The 19,462-nt window shown below is 46.8% G+C and overlaps 3 protein-coding genes across 4 annotated transcripts in view; 1 reads left to right on the forward strand and 2 right to left on the reverse strand.

Annotated features, from left to right (window-relative positions):
* Positions 1 to 3,256, reverse strand: part of LOC105384797 (long-chain-fatty-acid--CoA ligase 4) — a 34,400-nt gene extending 31,144 nt beyond the window's left edge. The window contains exon 1 of one of the 2 annotated variants that reach the window (XM_048631464.1): positions 3,119 to 3,256. Coding sequence is in view for 1 of the 2 variants with exons in the window: in XM_048631460.1 (XP_048487417.1) it covers positions 2,496 to 2,542 (47 nt within the window). In the remaining variant the exon portion in view is untranslated. Of the gene's footprint in view, positions 1 to 2,495; positions 2,558 to 3,118 lie in introns of those variants that run through there. The other variant, XM_048631460.1, reaches the window with a different exon arrangement.
* A 1,044-nt stretch (positions 3,257 to 4,300) lies between these two features.
* On the reverse strand, positions 4,301 to 11,270 carry LOC105384781 (sentrin-specific protease 1). The gene is made up of 7 exons (XM_011555060.3): positions 11,075 to 11,270; positions 10,780 to 10,877; positions 10,457 to 10,704; positions 9,179 to 10,305; positions 8,820 to 9,006; positions 5,976 to 6,203; positions 4,301 to 5,711 (listed from the first exon to the last, which is right to left on the reverse strand). Exons 1-7 carry the CDS (start codon positions 11,161 to 11,163, stop codon positions 5,550 to 5,552), a joined length of 2,139 nt encoding a protein of 712 aa, XP_011553362.3. The 5' UTR covers positions 11,164 to 11,270; the 3' UTR covers positions 4,301 to 5,549.
* Positions 11,271 to 12,774: 1,504 nt separating this feature from the next.
* LOC125489920 lies at positions 12,775 to 18,933 on the forward strand. Its single transcript, XM_048627522.1, has one exon. The coding sequence runs from the start codon at positions 12,775 to 12,777 to the stop codon at positions 18,931 to 18,933; it is 6,159 nt and encodes a 2,052-aa protein (XP_048483479.1).
* Positions 18,934 to 19,462: the final 529 nt, after the last annotated feature.

Below are 19,462 nucleotides of genomic sequence, written 5' to 3' on the forward strand. Positions count from 1 at the left end.
CAAATTATTATACAGATCGAAATCTTTTTTTTATCGCTAAGATTAGTCCAGACTGTATACTGAATGTAACTGAAACTGGGGTAAGAACTCAAGTATATTTAGGACTTCCGAAGGCTTCATATGTGACAACATCTCATTAATCGTCCAATAAGTGTTAAGTAATAAAGGATATTAACGTATTACCATATTATGTGTGTCCAATAAAATGAAGGCACAATCAGATTAGACCCTTGTTAGAAGGCCGGAAGCGTTGAACCAGTGCGCAAAGTCCAATAAAACTCACACGGCTTTACCGTAAACAACGCGAAGAAAATAAGTACACATTTAAGATAAATAATAATGTTCTACACTTTAAAAAGTTGATAAAAAGTTGTTTAGTCTATGCTCGCGAGATAAGGAGCCAATCACAGCGCATATTTTCTCCTCTCTTCAGCTCTGCACGACATATTCTTTCTTGCAAAGGTAAATGGGCTATTGCTCACATGATCGTACGATGTATGACGTAGTTTGTTACATACAATTTAATATACGCGCATTTACTGAGATTTACCTTATGATTTGAGTACCAAAGATGATATTTCAATAGTGGAATAACGACGTTTCAGTCACTGAACCTTGAAGATTTCAATGATGTACTAATGTACCTATGTACCTTATCATTGGAAGATTAAACACGGTTAAAACTTAAAAGTATAAACCAGTTATAAGCTATTTTCATACGGGTTTTTCAGGAGGCCCAATCAAAGCTGCGTGCTTTGATTACCAAAAATTTTAATATTTTTATAGTTAATGACAAAGTCTCCGTCGTAAACTCATTAACAGTTGAAGACATTCTAAGCTAAATCGTTTGATTTTGTGTAATTTTAATTGTATTTGTTGTGAATGCTAAATTCTATTTTGTATATAATTTTTGTAAGTACTTATATATTTTTGTACTACCTAGCAATAATCGCGTGTTGGCCGTAGCTGTTAAGCATTATTGTTATTATAATAAATAAATAAATAAAATATTCTAGGTGAAGTTAAATTAATTCGTATGCTGATAATTCTGTTACGCGCAGGGCCGCGACAAGTCTTCCGAACGGGCGCAAAACTTGGTCGTCGCCACGAGTTACGAGAGTTTAATTAATATTGTTAGATTGACAACCTCATGAAAGGGCTAACTAGTTTCAGTGGGCTAAGTAGGTCGCAGACGTTAGGTAAGTAACTACTTAAGTACTATCTATTGATCGTAGATGATGTGCATTCATCTTCTTCAGGTTTCAGAACAGAACTATCACTTATTTATGAAACAAGCACAGGCAAAAGTCACACCTCATTGGTCTGGAGGCACCGGTAGCGGGCAACACGAGTATTTTAAAACAACTCTGAGCACAGATAGGGATCTCTACAAAATGCAAATAACTTGCAACTTAAACTGCCTCCACGAATGCCGCGAGCACTGAAACTGCTATAACCTATGTATGTATATGTAGGTATGTCAGATGCACCTGAAAGCAACTAAATTAGTCACGTATAAATACAGAAAAAAATATAATAATGGATACTTAAGGCATATTACCTTCCACTATCATCACAAGCACCCCAATGATGATGACAGGAAATAATGTAGGGATAAGCTCTTAAATGTAGACAGTCTTTTTAAAAGAACAACCTATATGTATAAGAATACTATGGATGCTCTAATATTGCATTCAAAAAATTCCATTCATAGTGCATAAGTCAAAGATAAAAAAGTTACATTTGCACATTCTCCTAAATACCATAGGTATCTGACTAATGACTAAAACAGGAACAAATGACCGATAATGCAGCCTCCTAGCAACATTAGTCATTGCACTTTAGCCCTGTAACCTTATAACCCACACTCTCAAGCAAAGTCTATCCAAGAAGTGTGTCACACAACATTATACAAATAAATCTGATTACATAATTGGTTTACCTAACAATACTAGCATGCCATGTGATATGTTACTGTAATTTTATGTGTTTTAATTTTACTCTTGTACCTATTGTTTATTTATTACTATCACATAAAAAGGGATGTAACTAGCATTGTAAATGGAAATTTTGTAGTAATCATTGTTATTAATATTATAGTTTATTATTTTTATAAATATCATCATCATCATCATTATCAACACTTCATGTTGGAAGGCTCAGGAAGATAATCAATGACATTTGTTATTGTTTTGTTCATAATATTTTATTCTACCTCAACAACTATCATTGTCTAAGTACATAGTAGTTGCAGTGCATGAGTAGTAAGAGTACAACTACACTATTATTATTATTATTTTTCATTTCTAGCTAGATCATAATACAAAACCATATCCATATCTAAGCTACAGCTAATGAGCACTCAAAGATATTCATAATTTTAAGTCTGATAATCATTTACTGCAATACTGTATACAACTATTTCAATATACAACTATTGAAAGTTTAATTATAAGTAGCCAAGAAATTGCTAATATGGATAGTTAAATGCTCACGAGAGAGTCAATGTGGTGCATCGGCTACCTCGGAGATTAGGTGCCATCGCGAGAACCTGCTGATTGGGAACACATCATAGCTAGGTACTCATTTAAAAATACTTCTTTACCAATAATTGAGGTTAGTGGTATGATACGATTGAACAAGTCTACCTGGAGTATACTCTTAAAACAAGATCTATCTCAATCTTACTTTTACAGCTAATGTAGGTAAGTATTTGTTAATTTGAGAGTGGTCTGTGGAGGATGTGGATGCTGCATAGCTCAGTTAACTTTCAGACTCACTGATAAGATCACAAAATTGTCACTATCACTGTGATAAGAAGAACGGGCTCTTAACTAGATAAGTAATAAATAATTTTGAGGGTAAACGGACTTTCGGTATAATCGCAAAGTCATAAATGTTGCCTATCGCTTTATTAGCGTGTATCAGGTGGTTGGACTAAACCGTAAAGGTATATTTAATATATCGGAAAAGACATATTGATTGCCGCAGAAACATAATATAACAACATGAAATTAAACATAATCAAAGCAATACGATTATAGGTTAGGTAAAATGTGATGGATTTATATTACTTAAATTACTTTCGCAATCAAGTATCTAGTTAGATGTTACTCACCCAATGTGATTAATTACAGCCTCTTGATGTGATTCACTAATAAATTGTCACTGAATTTTAAATAAAATCGAAGTAAACACAAGAAAACGTAACGTCACACAAAACCGAACATTATTAAGTAATAGGGATGGGACAAGAATTTGGATAATCTGACGTGTCCAAAATACTCCGTACAATGCAGCAATGGTGAGTCAATCTGACTCGATTATAAGCTTATTAACTGATGTATACTTACGTGTAAATTATTACCCCCTTATTCATAGAGAAGTTACAGAACGTTTTAACTAATAAACTGTTTTGTCCCTCTCCGACAAATAACAATTTGTTCTTTGACAGAGAGGGACAAAACAGTTTATTAGTTAAAACGTATTGTAACTTTTCTATGAATAAGGGGGTTAGAATTTGGCAGCTCGCATTAAGCTCGTTGCTTTTTAGTATGTAACATGGTAGTTCTATATTTTATGGGTTTTCATAGTAGTTTCTCACTGAAAATTTTGTTTAGTAAAAACTAAATATTAAATCAGATTAAAGTGAAGTGATTTTATTGAATCACAAAACGATTACAGTTCATAATAATAATGTATGCATTATTTTATTTTGTTCTATACAGGGTTTAATTCTACTACATTATTAAAGCATCATAATGCCACTCTGTCATAAAACAAATAAATAATTATAAGTGTTAAGATATACAGAATATTAATAATATAGATGCAAAAAATATCTCAAAAAAGCTTAGTCGAAAGTTCATAATCAGAATTGTGCTCAGCTCTAAACGTGTTGAATGTACTAAAGGGGAGGGGTTTAATCATTTCGACCAATCAGAAAGCTAGAATCAGCCTTTGAAAAGTGGCGTGATCGCTACGTCACACTATACATAGCAAAATGTACTACAAGAACGTTTCTTCAATCAATACTTTCTCTAACTTTATGAATGAAATCGTAAACCACGATGAATGTTACCGATATATTATTTTAAATTTATCATTACAAAACTTTAATTTGAAAATACTGTCATAGATTCTTTTACCTAAGTAATGTTTTTAGTAGGTGCAGTATTTTTCTGGATAGTCGCGTTGCGCCATCTGTTGATTAATGTCGGAAGTTTTTAATGCAGCGAATATAGAGAGGTGACAAAAGGATTATAGAACAACAACACAGGGTAGAAAGGAAAATCGGAAATGTCTTGATATTTTTTATTTATTTTATACCGCATAGAAAATGTATTTTATAAACTAAAGATTTTCTTATTCGGATTGAAAACAAGACAATGTTAAATAAGAAAATTATATGTATAACTTACTGTTACTTAAATTAATATCTATACAAATTATAACATGTTTAGCCTATTGTTTATTAGGATAGTCAGATTGTCATTGGTACGCAGAGGAAAGAATATCCGATCCGCGCTGACGAAATTACTTATAAGATACTAAAAAACATGAGAGAACTTCCTATTTAGGGAAGCTAAACTCTTGGGTACCCCCAACGATAGCTATTACAGTTCAAAATATACAATTTTAAGATGAAGGTCATTACCAATGACACATAGAAACATACATATACAAAGCTAAATTACGAAATAGATTTCCTACGTATTTGTAAACACACAAAATGAATAAGTTTAAAAAAAAATATAGTGAATTTAATATTCTTTGCTCTGCACAACGTCAAATCATTCATCAAGAGATTGTGTTTCGTATGAGTTATGAATATAAGTTATGGAAGTGCATAAAATGGATCGTTCTATCATGGCTCTGCCAATACGTTAATGATTCATAATATTTCTTCGGCGACAATATGGGAGTTTCTGAACTCCATCACACACATACTAACAAAAAATTTGGAAGAATATGAGAAAAACATAAGCGATCCCATACCATTCAAGCAATGAAATTTGTTAATCTAAATGTGTAGCAAAATTATTTACATAATAAATACTAATAATAATGGATGTTATAGATTCTGCCGTTACACACTTCATGTATCAACATTTCAAGTTGCAATGGAATCAATAAAAACTAAAGTCAATAAGTATTATTATTTGACCTCATCGCGGCGTTGTTGGACAGAGACAGAGTTGCCATATACCACAGCCATCACTTTACACTGGGATCGTGTGCTACACCTTTCATGTAAACTATAAATTGATTGAAAGATCCTTCTTACTACTTGAATTTGTGCCATACACATGAAGTAACTGCTTATCCAAGGCCTGAGTGTTCCACATGTTTGCATATAACTATTGCCATTGATGAATTTTACAACATCAGTTAAGACTGTAGCATTGCGAAAAACATTAGCAGCTTTAACCAATCCATCTCAACCGCACAGTCCAACCACTAATATCATCTACGTAGAATCACATCACAAGTTCTTTAGTCAGTCTGGAGCCCTCCGGTGCTGCCTACCCGGCTGGTAGCTAGCGTGCCTACAGCAGCAGCTTGCCCTGCAGGATCTCGAGCGCCGCCTTCCGGCGCAGGTACGGCATGTGCTGCTGCGAGAACGTGTAGGGCGCGTCGCGAGCGGAGAACTCCGCGAACGTGCACGAGAACATGCCGCAGTCGCTGCCGTTCATTTGTTGAGGAATGTTCTGGAAGAGAGGAGGTCAGTGTTACTGCGGGAAGGTATTTAGGAGTAAAATAGTGATCACTAAATGTACACTTCTTCGTGGTTGGTCATAAGAAACAGTCGAAAAGATAATAGTATAAATATAAAAAACAACTCACAGCCATTTTAGTATTGGCGCTAAAACCCACATGATGATGTGCCATTTTCCAATGCTGGACACCAGCCTCTTTTAAAAACCTTCACAACTTACACTATTCGCTCAGCTAAACCACCACCAAATACGCACCTTGCTCAAGCACTCAGTCTTCCAGCCCTGGCTGTCGAACGGCTGCCCCTTCTTGTCCTGGTGTTCATCATGCAAGTACTTCAGCAGCGCGTCCAGACAGGCCTGGTTGCGGCCGCCCATGCTGTCCAGGTACGCGACGCGCTTGGCGCGGAAGTCGATGAGGGAGAGGCACCAGTGCACGCCGAGGTGCACCGGGATCACCATCAGGTCGTGCGCGAATATGTCTATCTGGAATGTGGATTGGGAAGGTTGGTTAGTTGTGGTAGTTATGGAGATTGTCTCGAAGAAGCGAGTCTATGGCTTGAAGGTTTAACTACAGATATTGGAGAGAAGTATGAATTTTAAAATGTGGTGTCGTGTGTTCTGTCAACAATAACCATTCAAATCGGTTTATTAATATTGGAGCCACATAGGCAATGCAGCAATGTAGGAAACCAAAAAAGCTTATAAATATGTAAAACCCTCGTAAAAAAACCGAAAAGTGTTTGGCTCTGCTGCTTCGCTTAGGAGATTGCGTAATTTCCTTCCAACTTCCACTAAGATTGCGCTTTCGCAATCTCTATTATTACCGATTCTTGACTACGCCGACGCCAGCTATCTCGATCTCACCCAGGAGCAACTTAACAAGCTTGAGAGACTTCAAAACTTCTGCATACGGTTTATATTTGGTTTACGTAAATATGACCATATCTCCGATTTTCGCACTAAACTCAAGTGGCTTCCTATTCGCCTTCGACGGAATACCCATATACTATCACTACTTTACAACACTTTACTGTTTAACCCAGCATCTCCTTCCTACCTAAAAGAGCGTTTTAAGTTCCGGCACTGTTCGCATGACCGCACACTTCGGTCTGCACAGAACTTGCGACTGGAAGTTCCACCGCACAAAACCGATTTTTACGGCGATTCCTTCACAGTGACAGCTGTACTGCTCTGGAATGCTCTTCCTGAGGACATAAGACGTGCACCTTCTGCAGCTTCCTTCAAAGAAAGGGTTAAGAGGCACTACCTAAATTCACTGCCTTAGTTGGATATATTATTGCTGTATATCATTATGTATTATTGTATGTAAGTATAGGTATAATAATATATATTATGTATTTATTTATTTATTTTCTTGCTGTATTTATTTATTTAGTGTATGTAGTGTTTAAGCACTTGCACCTGAGTCATTCGTCAAGTCGCGCGCCTTAGACTCGCGCGCCACGCGCGAGTTGCCCCTCGCGTATTTACCTACTTTTTTCGTCGTCAACTGGCTCGACTGTGAAAATATGTAGAGTCAGCGACAAAAGTAATAATTTATTATGCTTAAGGTAACTACTTAAAATGTATAGGGTATTTTATAGGACTTTACTTTAAAATAAAATCAGTAATTAATCTCGCTTGGCAAACTGTTCTCTTCGAACACCTCCAAACACAGGAACCATTTTTATTTGTTCCGTCTTTGTTATATTTATAACCTGCACGAAGCAGTACCGACTTTCCTTGCTGGGATGTTATGATTTCATGTGCAGTTTTATTACTAAATGGACCTGCTTGCGATGAACTTCCTGGAAGTAATTGTTACAGTTAGGTCTGTCTCTTTGACCAATGAAATAAACGAAATTTGTTTTAAATGTTTTATTTTATTTTTATTTTATGTTTATTTAACGGTAACACAACGAAAACGTAACACTGTGTTTATATTACGGCATATAAGGACATATCTATGACAGGTAAAATTTGCACACGGGATGAGAGAGATAGCAAACTTGGATATCATGCGTGGGGGTCACATCAGGTCACATCCCCTTTTGCCTTATTCCGCACTTCCAACATAGGCTTTATGTATATTTATCCCGAAATCAAAGCATCTTATTTAATGGCGACTGTCTCGTCGGTACCTTCTTATGCTAATCAGCCAGAGAGACAATATTTTTTAGTTTCAATTGGTTTGCATCTGACCGTACTTTACATGGGCTCGCGAGTTGACGATATAAAATAAAAACCGGCCAAGTGCGAGTCGGGCTCGCGCACAAAGGGTTCCGTAGCAGCAAAATTACAGTTAAATCAACCTATCTCAAAAACTATAACAGATACTTTGATCAAACCAAAAATCGTTGAAAGAGTTAATTAGCATGCATCACCTCTATTTTTTTTAGAATTTTATACCCCGTAGTTATAAAAATAGAGGGGGGGGGACATACTTTTTACGACTTTGAGAGCTGATATCTCAAAAACCGTTCACTTTAAGAAAAATGTTTTTTAAAAAACTTTATATCATTTTAAAAGACCTTTCCATTGATACCCCACACGGGTATGTACATCGAAAAAAAAAATTTCATCCCTCAGTTACATGTATGGGGGGCCCCACCCCCAATTCTTTTTTTTACTATTTAGTGTCATATTTTTGTAGCGGTTCATACAACACATATTCCCATCAAATTTCATCACTGTAGTACTTATAGTTTCCGAGTAAATCGGCTGTGACAGACGGACAGACGGACATGACGAAACTATAAGGGTTCCGTTTTTGCCATTTTGGCTACGGAACCCTAAAAACAGAAGATGCCAACTCGCGTGGCGCGCGACTCTAAGGCGCGCGACTTGACGAACGACTCTTGCACCTCAGCTACCTCTAATTCTATTTCTATTTTCTTTTATAACTCTCTTCCATCCAAAGGTGGTCTGGTAGAGATTGCTATAAGCAATAAGGCCGCCTTTTTGTACTGTTTTTATTTTTAAGTTTTTTTTTGTATGTTCTATTTTGGTGCAAATAAAGAGTATTGTATTGTGTATTGTATTGTAAAACTAAATAACTCTTGACTAGAAACATCAAATCAAACATGTGTGTGCACTGACCTTTCTAGTCCACCGCCTTAGCCCCGGCTGGCCGCCCTGCATGAGCTTGGGGTAGAAGAAGGTGTTGGTGGCGTAGACCTTGGGCAGGTCCGGCCGCTGCTCGCTGCGCTGCATCAGCAGGTTCATGTAGAAGTTGATCACCTCGTCGTTCAGCCAGTTCAGCCCCGCCAGCGTCTGCAGGTCGCGTCTGGAAGGAGATGATCATAGGTAAGTAGATGATGGGTGTAAAATAAGCAGCATAAGTTTTAACATTACAACTGTAAAGATTAGGCAACTTACTGAATTGTAATTTCATTTATTTATTGCACAAATATTTAAATAAGTGTACAAAGTATCAGTGGATAAAATTAGTCAATTACCTGTGTATTCTCAGATTAAACTTCTCAACTAGTAATTGTCCAGGCGGCCCGGGCCCAAGTGCTCTGTTCACTAACTTCTCCTGTTCGGGAGTTAATTCTGGTAGTTCTACCGCCGGCTGAGCCTCCTCGATCAGGCTCTCCGGTATACTTAACTCATACTTTAATTTATATTCTAAATGCGCTAGCTTCTGTTCATAGTTAACTTTACTTATTATATCATTGTCTCGTCTTGCATCCTTCAGTTTCTCCTGGGTATCTTGACGCTTCTTCTTGTATTTAGATTCTAGTTTTGCTAACCAATCCTCTGATGTGATAGCTTTGTCTTTATATGAGTCTCTCAAAGAGTTCACTGGGTCTATCCTAATAGATGAGGAGGTAGATGACTCCGACGGCACTACTTCTACCTCAGAATCTGATGAATTGATTGATGCAACTGTCACAGGGTCATACTCTCTTGTTGATTCACTGGCTTTTTCTGCATTCACTCCTCTTTCTACAAATTTAATATCATCTAGGGCTTTCTTCTGAGATCTTTGAGTGGATCTAAAGGAGGCAGATTCTTCAGCTAGGTTTATTATTTCAAAAGGCTTAGATGCTGTAGCTTGTTTCAATGAACTTGCAGCTTTCCTGATGAGTTCCTGGTAACTTCGCTTCTCATCAAGATTGAATACCTCAGATATTGCTGATCTTGCATTTCCATTTAAACTTAAATATCTATTTCTTGCTTGAGAAGCATTAGAAGTGGCTAAGGGTTGCATCCATCTCGGCACAGGCGTGAAAGACCTTTTATGCGCTTTAGTAATTCCTGGGGGAGCTTTGAATTTGCTAAATTGTTTAGGAGATACATTGGCAGTGTTGCGGTCATATAACTTTTTGTTTTTTAAGATACGATAATACTGTGGTGACCTGTTTTCATCTTCAGTAGAATCAGTCACATCCCGGTTTTTAGTCACAAAGAATTTATAAGGTTGAACTGGTGGAGGTGTGGTTATCTTTTTGACAAATATTACATCCTCAGGTTGGCCACAATCATTATTGTCATCATCTTCATCATCAAGATTTATATAAACTTTAGGATTTGACTTTTTCTGTTGTTCTTGTCTAGGTTTTGTTTCAACCCAAGTAACCTGAAATAAAATATATTACAGTCAAAGAGTAGAAATTAAGAATAGATTAACTATTATGTCCATCCATCCCGGGAAATCAGAGACAATTCAAAAACTATAAGATATGATTGATTATAAGTTGCATTCACACTTCATTCTGGTGGTGACTTACTTCATTGTCATCATCATCGTCATCGATGACTGCGTGTATGACTGGCCGCACGGGGGTATGTATCCGTGGCCGCCGGGCCGGGGTCCCCGTGCCATTCCTACTCACATCTACCAGTTTGATTGGTACTGATCTAACTTGACTTCCTAGTTTCTGTGATTCTATGTTTGGCGTGGACGTGCTGGGGCCTCCTTCAAACTGGATCGGCACGTACCGCACCTTTGATCTAGACCTCTCATCTTTGTCCCAATCTGAAACAGGTTAAGTAGTATTGTAAATATTGAACTTAGACTGTTTTATTTACCATCGATAGTACTTTGTATTACCATTGAGAGACATTATGTCAGGAAACGCAGACTTGGGCAAAGTTCTGTGTCTCTTGAGAGCCGGCGAGCCTTCGTGCAGGGACGGGTCATCGTCGATCCTGGCGATGAGAGAAAACATTCAATTTACAAGTTCTCAGCATGGGTATTAAATAGCTAATGGATATTACGCACTCCCAAAACTTATTCGCCAACTTTAATGGTACTTTGTACATGTTTTGTTGATTTTAGTAGCGTGTCAAGTTTATTGAAAGCTTTACCGCCATAACAAAACTATGGCATGAAATGTCATACCAACCTGTCTCGTTTGAAAGTCGGTCTTGTTGTTGTGTGTTCTTCTCCACCTAGGCCAAGGAGATTTCGAACATAATGTTTTATATACTCCATTTCACTATTTATGATAAGCCATAACAGTTAATATCGTCTTCTACGGGAATTATCACGAAAAAACGGAAAAGAACGCCATTATGCGAAATGCGCGACACGACTTAATATTGCCATGCGAAAAAAAGTAAAAATGAAATAAAAAAACTCGTCGATGCAAATATGCAAAAATCGATTAAAAAATAATCGATTGAATATTATTCAGATTCAGACGGATACGATTACTGTTAATGTTATCTTTATAGTTTATAATATGTAGGTATATACTTAAATGGCTTTCTTATATATTATTAAAAAAAACGTATATAATGACTTTTAAAACAAAGAATTTAATAAAATCAAAGCAGGTACGTAGGTACGATAGTAAATGTAGAGACAATAACTGTTGCGGACAGCGAAGAATCCGTCCCCCTCGCACGCACACTTCCTTTCTCTTTCCCACCCGTGCGATGCTCTGATTGGCCGAGCGCGGCGCTCGTTGAAACAATAGCGAGCGCCCATTGTCTCAAGCGCTCGGCCAAGTATAAAGGGAGGCCATTTTGGCTGGAAAAATCAGTCGCAGCTCAGCAGCCACCGGAACACCTCTACAAGAAGAAGCCTCAAGAAGCCTGAAGCCACCTGAAGCCACCTGAAGCCGCCTCAAGGAAAAGCCGGGCAACCATCCGGCTCGCTGCAGCGCCCTCCACCGCGACACCCGTCGCAGCTGCTGGGACTTCCGCGACCCCGCGGAATCTGCGACTCCCGCGGAATCCGCGACTCCCGCGGAATCCGCGACTCCCGCGGAATCCGCGACTCCCGCGACTCCCGCGACCCCGCGGAATCCGCGACTCCCGCGGGACCCGCCGACGTCACGTCGCTGCCGCCACCGCCGCCGCCGCTGACGTCACGCCGCTGCCTCCACCGCCGCCGCCGCTGACGTCACGCCGCTGCCTCCACCGCCGCCGCCGCTGACGTCACGCCGCTGCCTCCACCGCCGCCGCCGCTGACGTCACGCCGCTGCCTCCACCGCCGCCGCCGCTGCCTCCACCGCCGCCGCCGCTGACATCACGTCGCTGCCGCCACCGCCGCCGCCACTGACGTCACGTCGCTGCCGCCACCGCCGCCGCCGATGACGTCACGCCGCTGCCTCCACCGCCGCCGCCGCTGACGTCACGCCGCTGCCTCCACCGCCGCCGCCGCTGACGTCACGCCGCTGCCTCCACCGCCGCCGCCGCTGACGTCACGCCGCTGCCGCCACCGCCGCCAGCGCCCTCGCCGCGGCCGCTTCACAAGTCGTTGGTCCGGGTCGAGCCGGCACTGCCGCTCCCCGGCCCCCTCTCTCGGAAGTGACAAAGTGACAAGTGAATTAAACTGTGACATGGACACTCGTATAAATAAGTGAATTAAACTGTGATACAGACAATAGTGTATAGTTTTAATTCTTCTTTAACCTTTGTGATTTCCATATGTGTGTGTGATTTGTGAACAATATACCCTCTCGTTGAGGAAGTAGATCGAATTGGTGTTTTTCATTTCCGCCTCAGTCCATTTCTGTCCTCAACAGTTTGGTCCTTCGAGCCGGATAGAGTCAGTGAAGTGTCAGTGAAGTTTCGTGAAGTGCAGTGAAGTTTAAAAATGGTGGTGACACGCTCGCAGAACGGTGATCGACCGATCCCTCCAACTCGGGTGTTCGACGAGCCACCAGCTTCACCTTCCATCACCACGGACTCTGTCGCCCCATCCACGGTGGCGCTTTCCGCGCCATCGTTCCTGCCAGCCGTATCCTCCACGGCTACTCCATCCACGGCCGCACCCGCGGTTTCATTCCCCCTCGCCGGGCCGTCTGACGCACCGCTCTACCGCCCTATGGTAGCCGGTCGCGAGACGGGGCCGCGAGGGACCTCCGTCGCCCATTCCGACGTGTCCTCACGCATGCGCCTGGCCCAGATCGCTGCAGATGAGCAGCTCACCCAGCTGGCGCGAGCTAAGCTTCAGATCGAACGTAAAGAGATCGAGCTGCAAGAAGCGCAAGTTCAGCGCCGCCTCGCGCTCGACATGGAAGAACTGAGCAGCCAAGGCAGTGTCCGCGGTGCGAACAGTGTTTGTGCCGCAGAGGCCTTGGACGACTGGGTGAACCAGACAACAGTTAATGTTAGTGAACGTCGTGATGCTAACTATTCGCGTCGCGACGCTGAAGTGAGTGACACAGTGAATGTTAATGTAACAGTGAGTGAAAGTGAACGTCGCGACGCCAGTGCCCACTATGTGCGCCGCGAAAATATTCCTGTGCATGTGAGTGAAAGTGAACGTCGCGACGCCAGTGCCCACTATGTGCGCCGCGACAATATTCCTGTGCATGTGAGTGAAAGTGAATGTCGCGACGCCAGTGCCCACTATGTGCGCCGCGACAATATTCCTGTGCATGTGAGTGAAAGTGAACGTCGCGACGCCAGTGCCCACTATGTGCGCCGCGACAATATCCCAGTGCTTGTGAATGACAGTGAACGTCGCGACGCCAGTGCCCACTATGTGCGCCGCGACAATATCCCAGTGCTTGTGAATGACAGTGAACGTCGCGACGCCAGTGCCCACTATGTGCGCCGCGACGATGTACCAGTGCCAGTGAATGTGCGTGAACATCGTGAGGAGTGTTATGGTTCCCGCCCCGCCTGTGCTCCACCACTGACTCAAGCCGACGCCGGGCCCAGAATGGGCTACGCCTCCTACCCCACGTTCCCGCAAGTTTTCCCGGGTGAGTTCCCCACTTTCACTGGTAACGATGGAGCCGGAGTTGGATGGCTGCAATTCCGCGCCGCAGTCACCGACGCAGAAAGGATGTACGGGCTCACCCGGTATGAACTTATTACTAAGCTCCGCCGCTGCATACGGGGGGAGGCGAGTCGCAATATCGACTATCTGTTGCTGAAGGACGACGCTGACCCGTATGAGGTACTATCTTACCTAGAGATGGAATACGGATGTCCGGAGTTTTTCATAGATACCGCTCTGACCCGGCTACATTCCCTGCGCGCACTGAAGGCGCAGGCGTCTTCTAAGGACATTTCCTCCTTTGCATCCACCGTGTGTCGTGTAGAGCATACATTGAGAACGCAAGACAACGACCACGGCTACCTGACAAACCCTATCATGATGCAGGATGTAGTATCGAAACTAGGACCTGATTTCACCCGGCCCTGGTTCCTCTACTGCGACGCTCATCGCCATGAAGGTAAAGCGCGCTTTTCCCTGTTGGCTGATTTCCTGAAAGAGCAAGCGTCGATAACGGCGAGAAATACGGTGTCCGTGAACAACCCGTACTCGGCACTCTTCAAGGCTGCTCCACCGCGTCAGCCTACCCCAGCACGCCAGCCTGCTCCCTTCCGCCAACCTGCTCCTTACCGCCAACCTGTCCAGTATCGCCAGCCCGCCCCGTACCACCAGTCGACGCAGCCCCGGGATTTCATCGCGGTCGCTGCAGAACAGGTACCGCGCTGTCGCTGCTGCGGTGGCAGCCACGCACTGACTAGATGCAAGAAGCTGCTAGCAATGGAAGTCCACCAGAGATGGGAGTGGATGAAGGAGTCCAATCTCTGTTTCCGATGTCTTGGTGAGAAACACACTCAAGACCAATGCAAGGCGCCGCAGTGCAACCTCGATGGCTGCACCCTTCCCCACCACCGACTCCTGCATGGAAAGTCGCGGGCGCCAACCGCGCCGCCTCCGCTGGCACCCCAGACGTCTGGCCAGACGTCAGCCCAGCCAGAGCCCCGATCACCACACTCGACATCCTCACAGTCGAGAAGGTATAGACGCCGCTCCCGTACGGGGGGAGCCACCTCCCGTGCGCCGGAGAACCAAGTCCCTGGTGTCGCCCCGACATCAGCTCCGCAGCCCGAGCAAGTAAATACTGCATGTTCCTCTTCCCTTCCAAACGTGCTGCTGAAGGTGTGCAAGGTCACCCTGACCGGACCCTCCGGCAGCGTGGACACTTATGCGCTGCTGGACGAAGGCTCCACGATCACCCTGATCGATGAAGAACTCGCCGAGGAAATCGGCGCGACCGGCCCCCAGAAGCCCCTGCGTGTTCGAGGCCTGAATGCCACCCAAGGTGACTCCAGGAGCCACCTCGTCACCTTCTCCGTACAAGGTACTTCCAACGAAAAGTACCGCATAGAAGCGCGTACTTTTTCCAGGCTACAGCTGCGGAAGCAATCCGTGCCGCAAGAGGCCCTGAATTTTCCCCACCTCCGAGGCATGGATGACCTGACCTACGAGGACGCTACACCACGCCTGCTAATAGGGATGGACCAGTGGCCGTTGATGGTTTCACATGACCTCCGCACCGGCAACAGAGACCAACCAGCCGCCTCCCTTACCCCCCTCGGCTGGATCGTCCACGGTCTTCTGCCCCGCCGTTTCCTGCAGTCACGAGAGGACACCGTGCTGCACGTCCACACAACTTCTGAGAGTTCCTGCGGTTCCGACCTCCACCTGGAGGCGCTGGTCAGGCACCATTTCGCTGTGGACGCTCTGGGAGTTGCTGCCTTCCGAAAGGAGCTTCCCGAGCACAAGAGAGCTCGGGAGTTGTTCGAGGGGTCGGTGCGACGGGTTGGCGGACGTTTTGAGGTCGGCCTTCCCTGGCGTCGGGAGGGACAGCACATGCCGGAGAACTACCAATCCGCCTTACGTCGACTGCGTGCGATCGAGCGAAAGATCGACCGGGATCCCGTGTTCGGGTCGGCGTATGAAAAGCAAATGGATAACCTCTTCACCAAGGGTTACGCCGTACCTGCCGATGGCTCAGAGGCCTCTCATCCCCGCAGGTGGTACCTCCCTCACTTCGCGGTGCACAATCCTAATAAGCCCCGAAAGCTGCGTGTGGTGTTCGACGCCGCCGCTACCGCCGGAGGGATTTCATTAAACAATTGTCTCTTGGAAGGCCCGGACCTCTTGCTATCGCTTCCTGGAGTACTTTTCCGATTTAGAGAGCTGCCCATCGCGGTATGTGCAGACATAGAAGAAATGTTTCTGCGCATTCAAATCCGGCCAGAGGATCAGCCTGCACAGATGTTCCTATGGAGAGGCAGCGACCGCTCGAGCCCTCCTCGGCAGTTCCGTATGGCATCAATGCTTTTCGGTGCTACCAGTTCCCCGTTCCTGGCCCACAGCGTGCGCAACAGGAATGCAGAAGACTTTGCGGCCAGCCACCCGTTGGCACACCGGGCCGTAACTCAGAGTCACTACATGGACGACTTTGTAGACAGTTTTAATTCCCCCGAAGAGGCAAGAGAAGTAGTGGACCAGTTGAGGCACGTACACGCTCAAGCGGGCTTTAGCTTGAGAAGCTGGAGTAGCAGCGACCCTGCGGTGCTGAGGGACGTGCCAGAGGAGCTCCACGCACGCCAACCCGCTATGCTGCCTGTCGGTAGTAGCTGCGATTCCAAGATCCTGGGACTGCTGTGGGACGCAGCCCGGGACCAACTCGCGTTTTCCACGAGCATGTGCAGGGTGCCCACTGAAGTACGAGCCCAGGCTCGCGCCCCTACGAAGAGGGAGGCGCTGAGCGCAGTTATGTCCATCTTCGATCCCCTGGGCCTACTCAGCCATTTTTCAATAACAGCTAAGATATTGCTGCAAGATCTGTGGCGCATGCGACTCGACTGGGACGAGCCGCTTCCGGAGGAGGAGGCTGCCACATTCGGGCGGTGGCTCCGCGCCCTAGACGAACTAGATTCGTTACAGATTACTAGATGCTACGACCCGACACAGGGTCACCGGCAGCTGCACGTTTTTTGCGACGCCAGTGAGGTGGCTTACGCCGCTGCCGCGTACTGGCGCGTGGAACACCCCGATGGCAGCATCGCCGTAACTCTCGCCGCCGCCAAGTCAAAGGTGGCGCCCATAAAGGCGCTCAGCATCCCACGGCTGGAGCTACAAGCGGCGGTGATCGGGACCCGCCTCGCAGACATGGTGCAGAGGGAGCACCGCTGGAAGCCAGAGTCCGTCCACTACTGGACCGACTCCAGGACGGTGCTCCAGTGGATAGCAAAGGACGCCCGTCGCTACTCCCCTTTCGTGGCGCACCGACTCGGAGAGATCGCCGAGTACACGGAAGCAGAGGCCTGGAGGTGGGTACCCACGGCGATGAATGTCGCCGACGACGCGACCCGCCCCAATTTTTCCCCGGGCACGAGCACCAACCGGTGGTTCGTCGGCCCGGACTTCCTCCGGGGACCGGACTCGGAGTGGCCGGCCCCCATTCAACCATCAGAAGAGAGCGCGGAGACCTACGCCAGCCATGCCGTTCCCATTTCCCCATACCTTCCCGACATTTCCCGCATATCGCGGTACGAGACTCTGGTGCGGGCCACTGCTGTTGTGCTCGCATTCCTAGACCGATGTCGCAAGCGGGCCCAGCAAGTGGAGCTGCGCCACATCGAGAGGGCCGAGCGGCTGTGGGTGCAGCAGGTGCAGGCGGAGAGCTTCGCCACGGAGATAGAGTGCCTGCGCCACGGAAGTCCAATTTCCCCCTCGAGCCGCCTGTTTCACCTGAGCCCAATCCTGGAGGATGGTGTGCTGCGGCTGGACGGCCGCATCTCCGCGGCAACCGCACCCCCTGCCGCCAAGCGGCCCATCGTCCTAGACGGCCGTCACCTTTTCACCACCCTCCTCGTGCAGCGAGAGCACGAGGCCGCCCAGCACGCTAACAACGAGCGGGTGGTGAACAACCTGCGACAGAAATATCACATCCTACATCTGAGGCCGACGGTCAAGAGAGTCGCCCGGAGCTGCGCCCGCTGCATGGTGACGCGCTCCATGCCCAGAACCCCACCAATCGGAGACCTGCCGCGTGCCAGGCTGGACCCCTTCACGCGGCCTTTTTCAAACTGTGGGGTGGACTATTTCGGCCCCATGGTTGTCACCGTCGGCCGACGACACGAGAAGAGGTGGGGAGCCCTCTTCACCTGCCTCACCACCCGCGCCGTCCATCTTGAACTGGTGGCCAGCCTTTCGGCGGACTCCGCCATCATGGCCCTGCGCCGGATGGCAGCACGACGCGGATGGCCGAAGACCATATACAGCGACAACGGCACCAATTTCCGAGGTGCCGACGCCGAGCTGCGGGCCGCCTACGCCGACTGGGAGCCGGCCTTCCAAGATGAAGCCCTGCGCCACCGGACAGAGTGGCGCTTCATTCCCCCGGGCGCCCCGAACCAGGGTGGAGCCTGGGAGCGACTGGTCCGCTCCGTCAAGACCGCCCTCAAGGCTGTGCTCCACCAACAATTTCCCAGGGAGGAGCTGCTGCAGACGCTCCTGGCGGAGGCCGAACACAGCGTCAATTCCCGGCCGCTGACCCACGTCTCGGTCGATCTGAGAGATCCCGAGGCATTGACCCCCAACCATTTCCTGTTGGGGTCATCGGAAGGCCTACCATCAACCGGACCCTGCCAGCCAACCGACCTGCGCGCCTGGCGACGCGTGCAAGCGCTCGCCGACTCTTTCTGGCGCCGTTGGGTACAGGAGTACCTGCCTACACTGGTTCCGCGCTCCTCTTCCCCATCCACGGAGCGCAACCTGCAGGTGGGAGACCTGGTCATCGTAGTGGACCATTCCCTGCCACGAAACACCTGGCCCCGAGGCAGAGTGGTAGCCACGTTCCCGGGACCGGATGGTGCCGTCCGCAGCGCCAGCGTGCAGACGAAGGGAGGAGTTTTCCGGCGGCCAGCCACCCGACTGGCCGTCCTTAATACAGAAACCGCCCAAGGTGCGAATTCCCCGCCGTCCTCCAATTAAGAAAGGCTCATTCCATATACGCCGGGGGGAGACTGTTGCGGACAGCGAAGAATCCGTCCCCCTCGCACGCACACTTCCTTTCTCTTTCCCACCCGTGCGATGCTCTGATTGGCCGAGCGCGGCGCTCGTTGAAACAATAGCGAGCGCCCATTGTCTCAAGCGCTCGGCCAAGTATAAAGGGAGGCCATTTTGGCTGGAAAAATCAGTCGCAGCTCAGCAGCCACCGGAACACCTCTACAAGAAGAAGCCTCAAGAAGCCTGAAGCCACCTGAAGCCACCTGAAGCCGCCTCAAGGAAAAGCCGGGCAACCATCCGGCTCGCTGCAGCGCCCTCCACCGCGACACCCGTCGCAGCTGCTGGGACTTCCGCGACCCCGCGGAATCTGCGACTCCCGCGGAATCCGCGACTCCCGCGGAATCCGCGACTCCCGCGGAATCCGCGACTCCCGCGACTCCCGCGACCCCGCGGAATCCGCGACTCCCGCGGGACCCGCCGACGTCACGTCGCTGCCGCCACCGCCGCCGCCGCT

Source organism: Plutella xylostella, chromosome 4 (assembly GCF_932276165.1).
Source record: "Plutella xylostella chromosome 4, ilPluXylo3.1, whole genome shotgun sequence".
Taxonomy (NCBI): Eukaryota; Metazoa; Arthropoda; class Insecta; order Lepidoptera; family Plutellidae; genus Plutella; species Plutella xylostella.